General features: G+C 46.0%; 1 protein-coding gene across 1 annotated transcript in view; it reads right to left on the reverse strand.

Annotated features, from left to right (window-relative positions):
- The window catches only part of LOC137369039 (isocitrate dehydrogenase [NADP], mitochondrial-like), a 115938-nt gene that overhangs the window by 19409 nt on the left and 78969 nt on the right, over nt 1-17560 (reverse strand). The window contains exon 8 of the mRNA XM_068029562.1: nt 3814-3926. Within this exon, the coding sequence (XP_067885663.1) occupies nt 3814-3926 (113 nt within the window). The remainder of the gene's footprint in view (nt 1-3813; nt 3927-17560) is intronic.

Consider the following 17560-nt stretch of genomic DNA (forward strand, 5'->3'; position numbering starts at 1 on the left):
CTATACAGCAACTTGTGACATAGTGCATATCAATGTTCCCTCTAAGCTGCGCGAATGCGCAGCCACAAAGCAATAGGGAATGCGTTAGGCAGGAACAAACAGGCTGCGCACAGCTATATGCCTCTTAAGATGCACAATTGCATGACCGCGCGTGAAGCTTAAAGGGACCACGCACTGCAACAAGTCGGTAGCACACAGCAAACAGAAGTTAGAGGAAACATTGTACATACCAGCTGACACACATTTCATTTGAATTAAAGTTACCTCCAGTTAAAAGAATTAACCAGCATAAGATCTTATCCTTGAGTCTCAGTTTAAGCAAGCTTTGAGTAATTTAAAAATAATAGAATTTAGAAGTTAAAACAAAAACACAAATGCCCTGAGTTGTTGATGCCTCAGTTAGGTTGCCCTTTATACTGGATCTAAGTCAGATGCCTAGTTTCAGCTGTCAGGGAAGATGAATGGATAAAACATCCCGTACAGCGAGCAGCTGACCGTTCTCCAACAGCTCCCACTGCTGCTGGCGATGTCCAGGCCGGTCTTTCTTGGCGGTGACTTCAACTGCATCATGGACGGAGCTGGATGATCTGGCAGTGACGCTACATTCAGATTCCTAATGGAAACTGTAAAAGATGCCAAGCTGCACAACGTCTTCAGCAACCCTGCAGACAGAGCGCAGCGTAGATACACCTAGTCAAGATCGGACGGGTCTGCCCGTTCCAGGATTGACTTCCTGTTTGTGTCCCGTGCTTTCACGGTCAGATCCACCGACATCAAGCCGGTGTTCTTCTCTGACCATTGCCTCTTACTGGCCGATTGTCACTTACAGGACCACCAGCGGGTTGGCAGGGGGACATGGAAGCTGAGCGTAAAACTGCTAACCCCGGAGAACATTGAGGAACTCAAAAGGGATTACAAAGGTTGGAGAACTGTGAAACCCCCTCTTTGAGTCTCCAGTGCACTGGTGGGAAGTGATCACAGCAAACATCAAGAGGTTCCTTATCCTCAAAGGTGTTCAGAAGGTGAGAGAGAGACAGAGGGAAATGTTCCGACTCCAGAAAAGTATGCAGAATCTGCTCCGGCTGCAGTCGATGGGGGTCGGGGTGAAGGAGGATATCCAAGAGAAGAGCCAGCAGGCCTCGCTCTTTGCCACGGAGGCCTCCAAGATCATCGTCCGGTCCAGAGTCTGCTCCGTTGAGCAGGATGAGACGTGCTCGCGTTACTTCTTCCAAAAGGTACACGGAGAGAGCTCTGTGATCAGCAGCCTGAAGGAAGAGGATGTCTCGGTAACGTCTTCGCAGTCTGACATACTAAGGATCAGCAAATCCTTTTATGCTGGGCTGTACGACGTGAAGCCCACAGACAGCAGAGCCTCCCAGTCCTTCCTGTCATCTATCAGAGGTCTTAGATGACAGCATGAGGGAGAGACTGGACAAACCATTAACTCTGGACGAGCTGACAAAGGCCGTCGAGTCCTTCAAGACGAGTAAAACTCCCGGAAGCGATGGCTTACCGGTTGAGTTGTATTCGCCCCTGTGGGACTAGGTCGGCCCAGACTTGCTGGAAGTATACGAGAGTATGCTCCTGGCCGGCAGCATGTCAGAATCCATGAGGAAAGGCATCATCACCCTCATCTACAAGCGGAAGGGGGAGAGGGCAGAAATCAGAAATTCGCGGCCCATCTCACTGCTTAATGTTGACTACAAGATTCTGTCCAAAGTCATCGCCAGTCGGGTCCAGTCTGCTCTGGAGTTGGTGATTCACCCTGATCAGACCTGTACTGTACCAGGCAGGAAGATCTCTGATAGTCTCGCGCTACTCAGGGATACGATCGCCTATGTACGGGACAGGAGGGTGGACACCTGCATCATCAGCTTGGACCAGGAGAAGACTTTTGACAGGATATCGCACACTTACATGATGGACGTGCTTTCCAAAATGGAGTTTGGGGAGGGAATCCGCAATTGGATCAAACTGCTCTACACAAACATCAGTAGCGCAGTCTCAATCAATGGGTGGGAATCAGAGAGTTCCCCGATCCAATCTGGAGTCAGACAGGGCTGTCCTCTCTCCCCGGTCTTGTTTGTTTGCTGTATCGAACCTTTTGCTGAGTCCATTAAGAAGGATGCGAGCATAAGAGGGATGACAATCCCAGGCAGTGGAGGCACTCAGGTTAAAACCTCCCTGTACATGGATGACGTCGCCGTCTTCTGCTCCAATCCGCCATACATTCGCAGGCTGATGAGCATCTGCGACCAATTCGAACTGGCCTCGGGAGCCAAAGTAAATCGCGGCAAGAGCGAGGCCATGTTCTTTGGGAACTGGGCTGACCGATCCTTTGTCCCCTTCACCGTCAGGTCAGACTACCTGAAGGTGCAGGGGATATGGCTCGGAGGGGCCGAGGCATGCGCCAAAACCTGGAAGAAGCGAGTCGCCGGGGTACACCATAAGCTGAGCATGTGGGGGCAGCGATCTCTCTCCATTGTTGGTAAGAACCTGGCCATCAGGGGCGAGGTGCTCACGTTGTTGTTGTACGTGGCGCAGGTCTGACCCATACCCTACTCCTGCGCCATGGTTGTCACCCGAGCCATTTTCCGCTTTATCTGGTGATCCAAAATGGACCGGGTCTGGAGGGACACGATGTTCAAATCTCTGGATAAAGGGGGGAAAAACGTACCCAGCGTCGCCCTCATCCTGATGGTCACCTTCGTGTGTGGCTGCATCAAGCTGTGTGTAGACCTCCAGTACGTAAACTCCAAGTGTCACTACATACTGCGGTTCTATCTGTCCCCGATGTTGCGAAGATGGGTCTGGTCACTTTGCCGCGGAACGCTCCATCCAGTTGGACCGTGCCGTACCACCTATCCTTCGTGGAAAAGTTTCTGCGGAAAAACACCTTTGACCACCAATCCATCAGGCAGTGGTCTGCACGGAATGTCCTCAAGGCCCTAAGGGAAAAGGAGAAGGTGGATCCTGTCGATGGTTCCCCGAGCAGACCGTCAAAGTCATTTGGCGGAATGCCTCATCACCAGAACTTTCAAACAAGCACCAAGATATAGTTTGGCTGGCGGTGAGAAGAGCCCTCCCTGTCAGATCCTTCCTGCACGCCCGGAATCTCACCCCGTCCGCACAATGCCCTCGAGGTGGCTGTGGTGGGGAAGAGACGGTCGCCCACCTCCTTCTGGAATGTGTCTTTGCAAAGCAGGTGTGGAAAGAGATGCAGTGGTTTTTGTCGAGGTTCATCCCAAGCAGCTCTGTAACACAGGAGTCTGTGCTCTATGGGCTGTTCCCAAGGACGTATACCGAGATAAATATCAACTGCTGCTGGAGACCATCAACTCGGTGAAAGACGCTCGTTGTTCTGCCCGAAACTTGCTGGTCTTCTAGTGCAAAGAGTTATCCACGGCTGTTCCAAGGTCCAGGACTACGTGCTGAAGGACGCACTAAAGCTTGGGGCAGCTGCCGCAAAGGCTAAATGGGGAAAGACCACTGTGTAAGGTCCTCCTGCCATAGTGAACCGAGGGGCTGGAACCTGTGTAAAGCCCCTCGGGCTGTATGCAACAAAATATGGTTTTGCTGTGTAATGCAAATGCACATTGCATGTAAAATGGAATGGAAGGGTTGTGAGGCAACTCACGTTCTGTATTGAAGAGAACTGATTTCTTTTGCACTTTCCGGAATGTCAACTTGAAACTGTTTTGTAATTTTTTTTTTTTAAACAGATTTTTATGAATAAAGTATATTTTTGGAAAAAAAAATAAAACATCCTGCACTGCATTATCGCTGAGCTCCCATATGCAGGGGGGCACTGACCTTCTGGTGCTCTCTGTAATGGCGAGTAACTGTTCCATGAGCTGCCTCAGCTTCGATTGTTTTCCCATCTGGACAAATCAGCACTGACGTCATCAGCCCAAGAGAACCAAAACCTGCAGACAGACAATGTCAATGTTATAGACAGAACATTAGTCTACATAGCCAAGTATTAGTGGGCCTCTCCGCAAAACAGCCTCAAAATACATTACTGCCAATATAAAATAAACTCAAAAGTATTTTCACACATTCAGCCAAACACTTCCTTAAAAAAACATCCCACCAACTTAAGAATTTGTATTGATTCTGGGTAATTTTTTTTGCACTAGTTTTATGCTCATCAGGGTGTTGAATATTACTACTGGAGAACAGAAACATGCCATTTCCGGTGCTGAAGATGCTGGTTATTGCACCTGCTATTAGTTGACCCCTCATGAACTTGGCAGCCTTATCTAAACTATGGAATGCTTACACAACTCCCACGGAATTCCATTCCTCATCACTATTCTAATGGTGCTACTTAAATGTCAGCAGGAACCAAGAATAATGAAGGAAGTATTGGCTGAAAAAATTGCAAAAATGGCAGGCTACCCAGTAAATAATACATTGAGCAAAAATGCAACTAAATGTTATTCCAAATTCAAAATAAACAAATACTTCTATCAGCAACTCAAACTGTGATCTCCCTTCAAGCCTACTTCAGGTCCTGGGACTCTATGGGCAGAATTTTAAAGCGACAGTCCCTGACCAAACAGCAGGACGTATAAGAGGTCAGGAACCCAGTTGCTGCAGGAGTGAGCTGTTTAACTGAGCCACAGCATTAGCATCCCGCTTCTGAGTTTCCCAACCAAACAGGGGGGCTGGAATCACACATCAGAGCTGCCAGTGAAGGCTCTCTATTTAAAGGGACCTCGGCAAGGCTCTGAATAGCTACAGGAAATCTTGCTGGGGAAGGAATCAAAAGCTGCATAATGGAAGGATGTCCACCACCTCCCACCCCCGTTCTCAGACTCTTTCCTGGAGTTCATGATGGATGCCTGGGACGAGAGGAGAAGGCCAGCCAGCCGAATGAAGCAGGCATGGCTGGAGAGCGGTGAGCACAGGAGTGTGGTGCTGAGGACCTGGATCCAATGTCGTTAAAGGTTTAATGACCTCATTAGATTAGAGATACAGCATTGAAACAGGCCCTTCGGCCCACCGAGTCTGTGCCGAACATCAACCACCCATTTATACTAATCCTACACTAATCCCATCTTCCCAACAAACATCCCCACCTGTCCCTATATTTCCCTACCACCTACCTATACTGGTGACAATTTATAATGGCCAATTTACCTATCAACCTGCAAGTCTTTTGGCTTGTGGGAGGAAACCGGAGCACCCGGAGAAAACCCACGCAGACACAGGGAGAACTTGCAAACTCCACACAGGCAGTACCCGGAATCGAACCCGGGTCCCTGCAGCTGTGAGGCTGCGGTGCTAACCACTGCGCCACTGTGCCGCCCTAACTGACAGGTGTGTGTTATATCACGGTCAGCTAGCAACCATCATTTTCTCACCTCATTAGCATTCTCCTGCACAGCACTCCTCTGCCCGACACACCTTGCTGTCACACACAATCCTTTCCCTCCATCCTCCTCCTCAAAACTCCACCTCAATAGACAACCCTCAAACTCACCCTCATCCTATTGCTCCCTCGCACCCATTCCACACAGTCACCCTCCTCAAATGTTCTCACTCCATCCACAACATGCATTTTACTTCTCACTCTGATAACTATCTGGTTTCTCATAACTCCAGAAAGAGTCAGAGAACTGGGGATGGACCTGCAGCCCTGGCCATCCTGACCGCAATGAAAGGGGATGCCCTGGAGATTGCCATACCACTGAAAATCGGCAATAGAGAGATGTGGGTGACCCAGAGTCCCGGCAACAACATTAGATGCACACTGCCATTTGGCACTTAACAATCACTCATACTGAACTAATGTTACCACCAACTGAATTGTCATGATATGCACTATGCAGATTTTGTACCCTTTCTCAATGTCAGCACTAACTTATGTCTTTCATCTCCTACAGGTTCTCCACAGGTAAGGATGGAGATGACAAGGGACCAGCCCGAGTGTCCACAGACAAGGACCAGCACTCTGAGGATGCATCAGCACATGACGCCTGTGCATCCTCCACCAGCACAGACGCACAAACTTCAGTACGTCCGGTATTAGAGATAGATAGGATGGCACATGGTGAGGAGCACAATGGCATGGATTTGATGGGCCAAATGGCCTCCTTCTATGCCATAATGACTCTATGACATGTAAGCTGGAGACAGTGACAGCAGTGGAGACCCATCAGAGGGCGCAGGACACTCCAAGCTCTGCTCAGCAGCACACAGATCCTGGATTGCAAGGGTATTGGAGTAAAAGAATAAGTAAGTCTTGCCACAATTGTATAGGGCTTTGGTGAGACCTGGAGCACTGTCCATATAAAGAATGAGTCCATATTAAAGAATGGACATACTTGCATTGGATGTAGTACAGAAAAGGTTCACTAGATTGATTCCTGGGATGAGCGGGTTGTCCTGTGATGAGAGGCTGAGTAAATTGGGCCTATATTCTCTGGAGTTTAGAAGAATGAGAGGTGATCTCATTGAATCATACAAGATTCTGAAGGTGCTTGACAGGGTAGACACTGAGAGGTTGTTTCCCCTGGCTGAGTAATCTAGAACACAGAGGCACAGTCTCAGGATAAAGCGCCGATCATTTAGGACTGAGATGAGGGGAAATCTCTTCTACCTACTCCAGAGGGTTGTGGATACTCCATTGTTGAATATATTCAAGGCGGAAAAAGAGAGATTTTTGGTCTTTCAGAGAATCAAGGGATATTGGGAGTGGGCGGGAAAGTGGATTTGAAGCTAAGGATCAGCCATGATCGATCGTACTGAATGGTGGAGCAGCCTCGAGGGGCCATATAGTTTACTCCTGCTCCTGTTTATGTTCTTATGAAAAGGGATCTTGTGGAGCAGCAATGGGAAATGTGTGTGCTTCTGTCAGCACTTCCTGAGGCAGTGCTCATCCTTGGAGAGAGACTAGAGGAGTCCATCTGTACCATGAGTGCCATGATGTCTTAGGTATTTGCACTGATGTCCACTCCATGGAAAGAATAACTGCCTGCATAGAAAATCAGATGTGGAGACTGCATGCTGGCCCAGACTAATGGCCTACACGCTCTGACTGCCACTTTAACAGAGGATCGAGCAACGCCTCGCCTTGATGGCTCAACACCTCAGTGACATGCAGCCAAGTGCTCTCCTCTTTTTTTATATATTTATGCATGGGATGTGGGTGTCCCTCTCAAGGCCAGCATTTATTTCCCATCCCTAATTGCCTTTGAGAAGGTGGTGATGAGCTGCCTTCTTGAAACACTGCAGTCCATATCGTATAGGTACACCCACAGTGCTGTTAGGAATGGAGTTCCAGGATTTTGACCGAGTGACAGTGAAGGAAAGGTGATATATTTCCAATTCAGGATGGGGTGTGTGGCTTGGATGGGAACCTGCAGGTGGTGGCTCTCCCATTCCCCTGCTACCCCTGTTTTCTTCTGTGGTAGAAGTCGCATGTTTGGAAGGAGCTTTGGTGAGTTGCTGCAGTGCATCTTGTAGATAGTACACAGTGCACTGATGGTGGAGGGAGTGAATATTTAAGGTAGTGGATGGGGTGCCAATCAAGCAGGCTGCTTTGTCCTGGATAGTGTTGATCTTTTTCAATGTTGTTGGAGCTGCACTCATCCATGCAAGTAGAGAGTATTCCATCACATTCCTGACTTGTGCCTTGTATATGTTAGCAGGCTTTAGGGAGTCAAGACCTGTTTCTGGTCAATGGTAACCCCCAGGATGTTGATGGTGGAGAATTCACCTGTTGAATATCAAGGGGAGATGGTTTGATTTTCTCTGGTTGGAGATAGCCATTCCCTGGCACTTGTGAGGTGTGAATGTTACTTGCCACTTATCAGCCCAAGCCTGAATGCTGTCCTGATCTTGCTACATGTGAGCAGAGACTGCTTCAGTATCTGAGGAGTTGCGAATGGGGCTGAACATTGCGCAATCATCAGTGAACATCCCCACTTCTGACCTTATGTTGGAAGGAAAGTCATCGATGATACCTTGAGGAATTCCTGCAGCGATGTCCTGGGGCTAAGCTGATTGGCCTCCAACAACCACAACCATCATCCTTTGCGCTAGGTATGACTCCAACCAGTGGAGTGTTTTTGCCCTGATTCCCATTGACCTCAATTTTGTTAGGGCTCCTTGATGCCATACATGGTCAAATGCTGCCTTGATATCATGGGCCTCGGTGAACAGGTTATGCTTGATATCACTGTCGATGACATCTTCTATCATTTTGCTGATGATTGAGAGTAGACTGATGGGGCGATAATTGGCCAGATTAGATTTGTCCTGCTTTTTGTTGACTGGACATACCAGGGCAATTTTCCACATTGTCAGGTGGTTGCCAGTGTTGCAGCTGTAATGGAACAGTTTGACAAGGAGCACTGCTAGTTCTGGACAAAGCTTCAGTACTGCAGCCAGGCCCAGAGCCATGCTGTATCCAGTGCCTTCAACTGTTTCTTGATATCACATGATGTAAATCAAATTGGCTGAAGACAGGCATCTGTGATGCTGGGGACTTCAGGAGGAGGCTGAGATGGATCATCCACTCAGCACTTCTGGCTGAAGATGGTTGCAAATGAGTCAACCTTGTCTTTTGCATGGATGTGCTGGGCACCCCATCATTCAGGATGGGCATGTTTGTGCAGCCTTCTCCTCCGGTTAGTTGTTTAATTGTCTACCACCATTCATGACCAGATGTGGCAGAACTGCAGAGATTGGTCTGATCCGTAGGTTGTGGATTCACTTAACTCTGTCTATTGCATACTACCTCTGCTGTTTAGCCTGCATGTAGTTCTGTGTTGTAGCTTCACCAGGTTGGCATCTCATTTTTAGGTATGCCTGCTGCTACTCCTGGCATACTGTCCTCATTGAACCAGGGTTAATCCTCTGGCTTGATATTATGATCGAGTCAGGTCAATGCTGGGCCATGAGTTTACAGATTGTGGTTCAAAACAGTTCTGCTGCTGCTGATGGCCCACAGCACCTCATGGATGCCCAGTTTTGAGCTGCTACATCTATTCTGAATCTAGTCCATTTAGAACAGTGGTAGTGCTACACAATATGATAGATGGTATCCTCAGTGTGAAGATGGGACTTCGTCTCCACAAAGACTGTGTGGTGGGTCACTCCTATCAATAACGTCATGGACAGAGGCATCAGCGACAGGTAGATTGGTGAGGGCAACGTCAAGCATGTTTTCCCCCTCTTGTACAACAAATTCATGATCATCATTACTGATACTAGCTTTTTATTCCATATTTATTAATCAATCGAATTTAAATTCCCCACTGGGATTTGAACTCATGTCTCTGAAGCATTAGTCCAGCCCTCTGGATTATTAGTCCAGTAACATTACCACTATACTACCATTCCCATCTAGCAGGGAAGTGCAGGTGGGTCCTGAGACGGAAGACTGAGAAACGGAACATGGCAGTGGGGACTCTTTTTAAGGCACCCACACCTCTCAGCCTTTCCCTCCTCCCGCCCAGACAGAGCCACACAAGCTGCCTCTTGCCAAGATAACTGAGTCTGCCCCTGTACAGGTCTTTGGCAGGGCCAAAATCCAAAGGACATCTGCCATGGGCACTTCATGTGTCAGAGTAGGGGAATGACCTGTCTGTTCTCCAGCTCAGCTGAAGCCACAGGGGTAGCACCATGTAGAAGTGAAAGAAAGTGGAAGAGGAAGAGGTCGTATTACAATGCTAGTGTAGTAATAATGATCTTTATTTCAATGAACAGATGATTTTATGTGAATTCGTCATTCTCATGGTCTCTACTTTGTTATGTTCCACATTCACCCTGGACAGTAGCCTTCAAGTGAATGGTATGATCAGCCATTATGAGAAGGAAAGGGTGTGAGTGTGATGGGTGGCTGGTTAATTATTGGAATGAGGTATATTGAAGGGGTGGGCACAGGATTTCTGGCTGAATTCTCAGATTGCTGCATGCAGAACAGTTAAGTGAAGTGTGTATGGATGAGTCTGTCTTGGGCTTCTCTGGCAGCCAGATGTGTAGCTGCAGGAACTACAGGCAGATCTGATTCCTCCTCCTCAGAGGTCCAGGCTATTGCTCCAGTGAAGGCTGACAACAAGGAGGTTGAGAAGCAGGTTAATTATACTCCAAGCCACTTGAAAGTAACTCCAAAATGTTGCACTTGACTCTCAAAGTAGTGATTTCAGGCTGACTGAAATAATCCTGTAAGCACAAGCCTTTCAATCTGGCTGACGACAAGCTTGTGGCTTTCACTCTTTGAAGTCTTCCCAGCACTTCAATTTCTGGAAGCAATCACTCCCTGGCGTTGCTCACGTCTTTTGCACCCTGGCAAGGTGCAGAGAGATCATGGAGCCCGCGTGCTGGCTGTTAAATCCAGAATTAGGGTTAAAGACTGACTTAATTGGGTCTTTGAATGTCTTTAAACCTATTAGATTCCCGACAGCTGCCTGGGGGTTCCTTGCTCACTTTCAAACCCAACCGGGAGAAACCTGGAAGTGTGCAGCTTCCCGACCCCACGTCACTTCTTGGGAATTTCACCCTGAGCCTGCATCTGTGCCCACTTTCCCTTGCCAATTAAAACTCCCCCCTATGTGTTCCTGTTGAATCATTGCTCAAAGTCAGAAGATTCAGTGCAGGATCTAATTTTAAAAATTATGTAAAGGAGAATCAAGCATACATGCTTGCAGTGCTACCTGATGCAGCCCCCAAGCTTGTACATTGTAGAATATAGTGCAGTGAATCAGCCACATACACAATTTTATGTCCCACAACCATCACCAGCAAAAACCCCTCGCCACCAGTGGAGCTGCACAATTTCTACCCTCAGTATCAAGCACTCCCTGGTCTAATATAGCATGAATACAATGCAATCCTGTCTCTACTATGCTCCAGCAATGTGTTTTAGGCTCAAGAACAGCACCTGATATTGTACCTGTGTGGTATTTTTCCACTTCCCTTACCAATCATCCTGTAGCATTTGGGAGCTAGTCAATTAATGCAGAATTTTTGCACAGTGGTTCAATGACCACTATGAATCACATTGGGACGGGACACTGTTACGACCTCAGTAGAGACTGCTAACTTTCAAACAAGAGATATGAACTTCCTAGACTGAGTGAAGAATTACACAAGATTTCACATTTTAAGGCTTTACTATAACTAAACAAAAAATCAACATTAACTAAACAGTACTTAGTAGGTATCTAATACACTAAATTAAGAGATAGCTATTTCCCATGAACTTATTAGCACACTCGAAAACCCCACCCCACATTTATATGTTACACAATGTTGTCATCGAAAAGGTCCCTTGCAGTTAAAAGTTTCAAACTCCTCCCAGCTGCGATGAGTTTAATCTCCCAGTGTCCTTCTCAAAGCCAACATCCTATTCACTCGCTTCTTCTGACCACATTTTACTGGACTTCTATTAATAATGTTGCATTGTTGGGTTTGTATTAGTAGCGTTGTAAGGCCTTCTAGAGAAAGTCTTAGACTCTGGTAAAAGTTAACTAACAACTCTTTACTATTTACAGTTACTATTTACACTCTCCACAAGCCACTCTAGCCAGCATCCTTCGTGCTGCTATACCTATGGGGCAGCACTGTGGTGCAGTGGTTAGCACTGCAGCCTCACAGCTCCAGCGACCCCGGGTTTGGTTCTGGGTACTGCCTGTGCGGAATTTGCAAGTTCTCCGTGACCGTGTGGGTTTCCACTGGGTGCTCTGCTTTCCTCCCACAGCCAAAGCCTTGCAGGTTGATAGGTAAATTGGCCATTGTAAATTGCCCCTAGTGTCGGCAGCTGGTAGGAGAATTGAGGGAAGGTGGGGATGTGGTCGGGAATATGGGATTAATGTAGGGTTGGTATAAATGGGTGGTTGATGGTCGGTACAGAATCGGTGGGCCGAAGGACCTGTTTCAGTGCTGTATCTCTCTATGACCTTCTTCTTCTCAAGCCTATCTCATGTGACTGTTACATCATCACTCATACAGTGGGAGGGGTCTCTCTCACTGTCTTTAGTCTTAACCCTTTACATCCTTATACCACATCTCCCCACAAGTCTTTATCCAACATTTTTCCAAACATATATATATTTATGACTTCTCTATTACTCGCTCTCCCCCCAAGTCTCTGACTTTACAGATTCAGTCTCATTGGAGGTTTGACAACTGTCCCCGATCTGGTTGTAATCTGTCTGGGATGATCAGTAGTCTCTGTAGGAAGTCTGGGTTATTGACTTGGTTTTTCATTTCTATGGGTTTGTTCATCTTCATCTGGATCTTGCAGATGGATTATTGGCTGTTGCTTTTGCGGAGTAGAAATGATATTCCTCTTGGAGTCCTTCATATGTTCCCTTCATTCGCTCGTGCAACATACAATCGCTGATAGTCCTCATGTTTATGGATTACTGTACCTTCTTGTTCCTATTCAGTATCCAAACTTTTTGACCATTGTTTAATTTGGGTAAGCTTCTTGCTCAAAATCTCCTATTGTAATTCTGGGTTTGTTTCCTTCTGCAGGTGTTTTCTCTTTCTCGAGCTTTCTCATAGTCTTGAGTCTTCAATCCAGGCATTAATGTTGAGGCAATACTGGAAGCTGTGTTCTTAACTTTCTTCCCATTAGTAATTCTTCTGGTGATAATAAGGAATTGTTTAATTTTGTTTGCTTGACTTCCGCTACCTTTTCAATCAACTGCCGTTCCAAGCATGCATTCCTGTTCAGTAAAGAAAATTCTTGATTGTGTAAGACATATAAGGTTTCTACCAGTTGTCTGCCTCTATGCTGAAGAGTTGCTTGGAGTTTGCCTTTTACTTGCAGTTGTGTCCCGCCTGGACTATGCAACTGTATATCTGTCGGTTGCAGGTAATGTCTCTTCACCCATGGCTCTTGGTCAGACAATACCGTGACGCTAGCCACTGTGTCAACCTTAAAATTTATGAGGTGTCCATTCATGTAGATGTCTGCTGTCCAGAAATCTTGTCTGGATCACTGATTTCTCCCAGGAAATCTCCTGGTTCTTTCTCTTGTGGGTATTGCTGTACTTGATTCACTGCTCTTTGTGTGAAGGTCTTCTGCTTTGTACCTGAGGCACATCTTCCCATCGTGTCCTGTTTTTCCACACTTAAAACACTCAGTTGTACTTGCTGGGCACTGCTCTCATCTGTGGGTCTTCTTGGTTCCACAGTGCTGGCAAGGTTTTCCTATGTCATGCGCCTTCTCATCTGTATGTTTTTTTCTGTTCTTCAAAGTGTTTCCCTGGCTTTGGCTTAACCAGTTGGACAGGCATTGGTCTCCTTCTCATTCATGGCTTGTCTTCAGCTCGTTAGATGTCCCTATTTTGTTTGCGAACTTCAGCCTGTCTTACAATTTGAATGGCCTTTTCCAGTGTAAGGTCTTCCTTGGATAGCTTCAGTTCTGACAAGGATTCATCCGCTATGCCAATGACTATCCTGTCTCTGATCTGCTCTGCCTTTAAATGGCCGTATTCTCAACCTTCTGACAATCTATACAAGTCATTAATATAGGAATCTACAGATTCGCCAATCATCTGCACCCGCTTATTAATTTGGCTCTTTCCAAGATCTTATTGGTACGGAGATTAAAGTATTCATCAAAGGCTTCATTGATCCCATGTCGGATAATTATATTGTGCGCAATTGCACCTACTGAATATAGGAGGGTGTTCACTTGTTCCACTTCAGATGTTGTATTGAGCTGCGAAGCAATTCTAAACCTTAGGAATCTTTTTCTCTGTGATAGCCACCTTTGAATCTGATTGGGTGGCTCTTGATTCTAGAAACTTAATTGAACAGTTCCTTATTATCACCAGAAGAATTACTAATAGGAAGGAAGTAGAACACAGCTTCCGGTACTGCCTCAACAAAAATGCCTGGATTGAAGACTCAAGACATTCAATGGCATTACCATCGCTGAATCCCCCACTATAAATATCCTGGGGGTTACCATTGACCAGAAACTGAACTAGAGTAGCCAAATAAATACCGTGGTTACAAGAGCAGGTCAGAGGCTAGGAATCCTGAGGGGAGCAACTCACCTCTTGACTCCCCAAAGTCTGTCCACCATCTACAATGCACAAGTCAGGAGTGTGATGGAATTCTGTGATGGATAAAGCAGCCCGCTTGATTGACACCCCATTCACAACATTCACTCCCACCACCACCGACGCACAGTGGCAGCAGTGTGTGCCTACAAGATGCACTGCAGCAACGCACCAAGGCCCTTCGACAGTACCTACCGAACCCGCGACCTCTACCAACTAGAAGGACAAGAACAGCAAATGCATGGGAACACCACCATCTGCAAGTTCCCCTCCAAGTCACACACCATCCTGACTTGGAACTATATCACCATTCCTTCACTGTTGCTGGGTCAAAATCCTGGAGCTCCCTTCCGAACAGTACTGTAGGTGTACCTACCCCAAATGGACTGCAGTGGTTCAAGAAGGCAGCTCACCATCATCTTCTTAACGGTAATTAGGGATGGGCAATAAATGCTGGCCTAGCCAACGACGCCCACATCCCATTAATGAATAATTTTTTTTTAAACTCTCCGGCATTCCCAATTTTGAATCCATATTGCTTTCTTGATAGACCTTTTCGGTCTCCCTAGAAACAGCCTACTGGCGTTGCTCTCCCTCTGCGCAACTGACTGTTGGTCTTCAGTTCTTGCTTTCAATCTCCAGACCTAGGAAAGCCTCTTGAATATATCCAGATCAAAAGTTAATTGTCGTTTGCCTTTGACAATTCTCAGAGTCCATAAATCTGACCTTAGCAAAACCATCTGGGCCTTCCATTGTTTCCAGGTGTTAGAAACTGCAACTCAAATCTGCATTTTTAGAGCCTCTAGCTCCCTGTTTACAATCTGTGAGTCTGGGAGAGTGAAACTGATTGTCCTTTATGTGTTACAACCATGCTTTCAAAAGGGTTTTGGATCTGGGTTGCTTGTTCTCATGGTAACCAAGACTTGTCTCGGCAGATAGTGTGTGAGGTCATATGTTTCCTCCAAATGCCCATTTTACACTGCATTAAAGATCACAGTTTTTAAAATATAACCATACTACAAAGTCCAGCATTCATAACAATGTGTATAGAAAGACAGATAATATTTCCACCCAAATAGGTCTAAGCTAGAAAGGTGCTTAACCCTAAAATAAAAACAAAATATTGCAGATGCTGGAAATAGGCTGTGAGCAAGTAAAAACGGGGAGGGGGGTGAAGCACAAATGGGAAGGTGTGTGATAGGACACAGGGCAGGAGAGATTAAATGACAAAGATGTCATGGAACAATGGCAAAGAGAGTGCTAATAGTTGTACGAAAAGACAAAGCATTAGTCCAGAAAGAGTGTTAATGGCAGAATAATGAACAGCTCTGTGCAAAAACAGAAACCTGAAAAACAAAAGCAAAATACTGCGGATGCTGGAAATCTGAAATAAAAACAAGAAATGCTGGAACCACTCAGCAGGTCTGGCAGCATCTGTGGAAAGAGAAGCAGAGTTAACGTTTCGGGTCAGTGACCCTTCTTCGGAACCCGAAGAACAAGTTTAAGACAGGTCCATGGTTAAAAAATAAAATGTTTAACCCACTGAACACCTTATCCAAAGGTCCAGTATCAGTTGCCAGATACTATCATTTTCTGCTGACCTAATCTTACTGAAGTAATGAAAAATGCCCATGCTTTCCACATTAACACATTTACTCACAGGGTTCCAACAGCTTATGGACTTTTTTTTTGCCCTTACAGCTGAAAATAAAATCCCCACAGATTTCCAGTTTTCCTTCTTCTCAGTCTCCCCTCCACCTCACCCCTTTCAATATCTGCTGCAAAATACATTTTAGGAAAGTATGCCCAGCAATAAGGACTCCACAGTGACTGGTTGCCACATGCATTCACATCCTGCTGAAAGCCTAGGTTTCTGCTTATAATAATTATTTTGAGTAGTGGGAGGATGAACCTCAGTTCAGCCTTATTCCTTATTATAAACAACTGTATTCAGTGTCAACAGCTTTTCAAAACCAAGTTTCCTGTTGATATCCACACATACAGAAGTAACACTATTTTAGTTTAAGGGATCTTTATGATATTTTCACTTCTTCTTCTTGAAAGTGTGACTTGATTTCATGTGAAGGAATGAAAACCCTCTTGCTCATCCCTGTTGATGAATAACAAGTAGGTTCATGGAGAACTATGGCCTACTTCAAAACATCAACTGCCACACGAGGCTTTGAAACCTATTGGGAGATGAATACAGCATTAACTATAACAACTCACATTTCTATAAGAGTCTGTAATGTAAACAAATATCTCAATGCACATGAAAACAGAGGCTGAGCCATAAGTGATGGGGAAGTGCGACCGAAGGTAAATCAAAGTCATGGGCCTTGAAAGATGGAGTGAGAAGTGCAGAGGTAAAGTGGTTTAGGAACCAACCTTAAAAGGTCAGGATTGAGGTGGCTGAAGACTTTTTTTTTTATTCGTTCATGGGATGTGGGCGTTGCTGGCTAGGAGAGCATTTATTGCCGCCAAAGGGAGGAATTGATATACAGGCCAATGTCAAAGGAGTGACATGCTCAGGAGAACTTACAGGGCTGGAGGAGACTGTAGACATGGGTTGGGGTTAGACCACTCAGAGATAGGAACAAGTACAAGGATTTTTGAATTACATACAAGCTTATAAATTAGGAGCAGGAGTAGGCCACTCCGCCCCTTGAGCCTGCTCCACCATTCAACAATATCATGGCTGATCTGATTGTAACCTCAACTCTACATTCCCGCATACCCCCGATAACTTTTCACCCCCTTGCTTATCCATTGAATGCACTGGGGGATAAGATGTTAGTACAGGTCACCAAGGGTGAGATTAAAGTGCAATTTGATAAGGAACAGGATATATGTGGCAGAGTTTTAGATAGGTTGTAGTTTATGGAATGAAGACGTGCACTAGAAAGTTACATCTTGTGGCTATTAGGACAACAGTCTCAGCTGCCGAGGGGCTGGGGAAAGGGCAGAGATAGACAACGTTGCAGAGGTTTAAATAAGAAATGATGGATAAGGTGTGCGGTTCACAGCTCACCTCAAGGTCAAACAGGATGCCACCACAACTGTGAATGATCTGGTTCAGCCTGAAAGTGTCGTTAGTTAAAGAAGTAGAACCAGAGGTAATGGACCAGAGTTTGTGGCAGAGGCTGAAGACAATGAATTTGGTCATCCTGATGTTGAGCTGGAGGAAGCTGCAACTCCTCCAGGACTTGATGTCAAATAAACAGTCTGACCAAATGGAGGCAGTTGAGTGTTTGTGAGAAGTGATGGAGAGCGAGACTTAAGTTTCATCAGCCCCCTGTGTCGACAGATGTTGTCTTCCGTGGAAGAGCAGGTTGATAAAGAAGTAGAGGCACCATGGAGACTCAGCAGCTCAGGAGAAGGGATAAAAGGCCATTGCTAGGGATACATTGGCTGTGTTTGGACAGATAGGAATAGTGTCATGTCAGGGCAGTCCCATAAAGCTGGACAAAGTGATGAGAGGCATTTGAGGTGAATTGCATGATCACATTATCAAATTCTGTAGAAAG

The sequence above is a fragment of the Heterodontus francisci genome, chromosome 4 (assembly GCF_036365525.1).
Source record: "Heterodontus francisci isolate sHetFra1 chromosome 4, sHetFra1.hap1, whole genome shotgun sequence".
NCBI classification, from domain to species: domain Eukaryota; kingdom Metazoa; phylum Chordata; class Chondrichthyes; order Heterodontiformes; family Heterodontidae; genus Heterodontus; species Heterodontus francisci.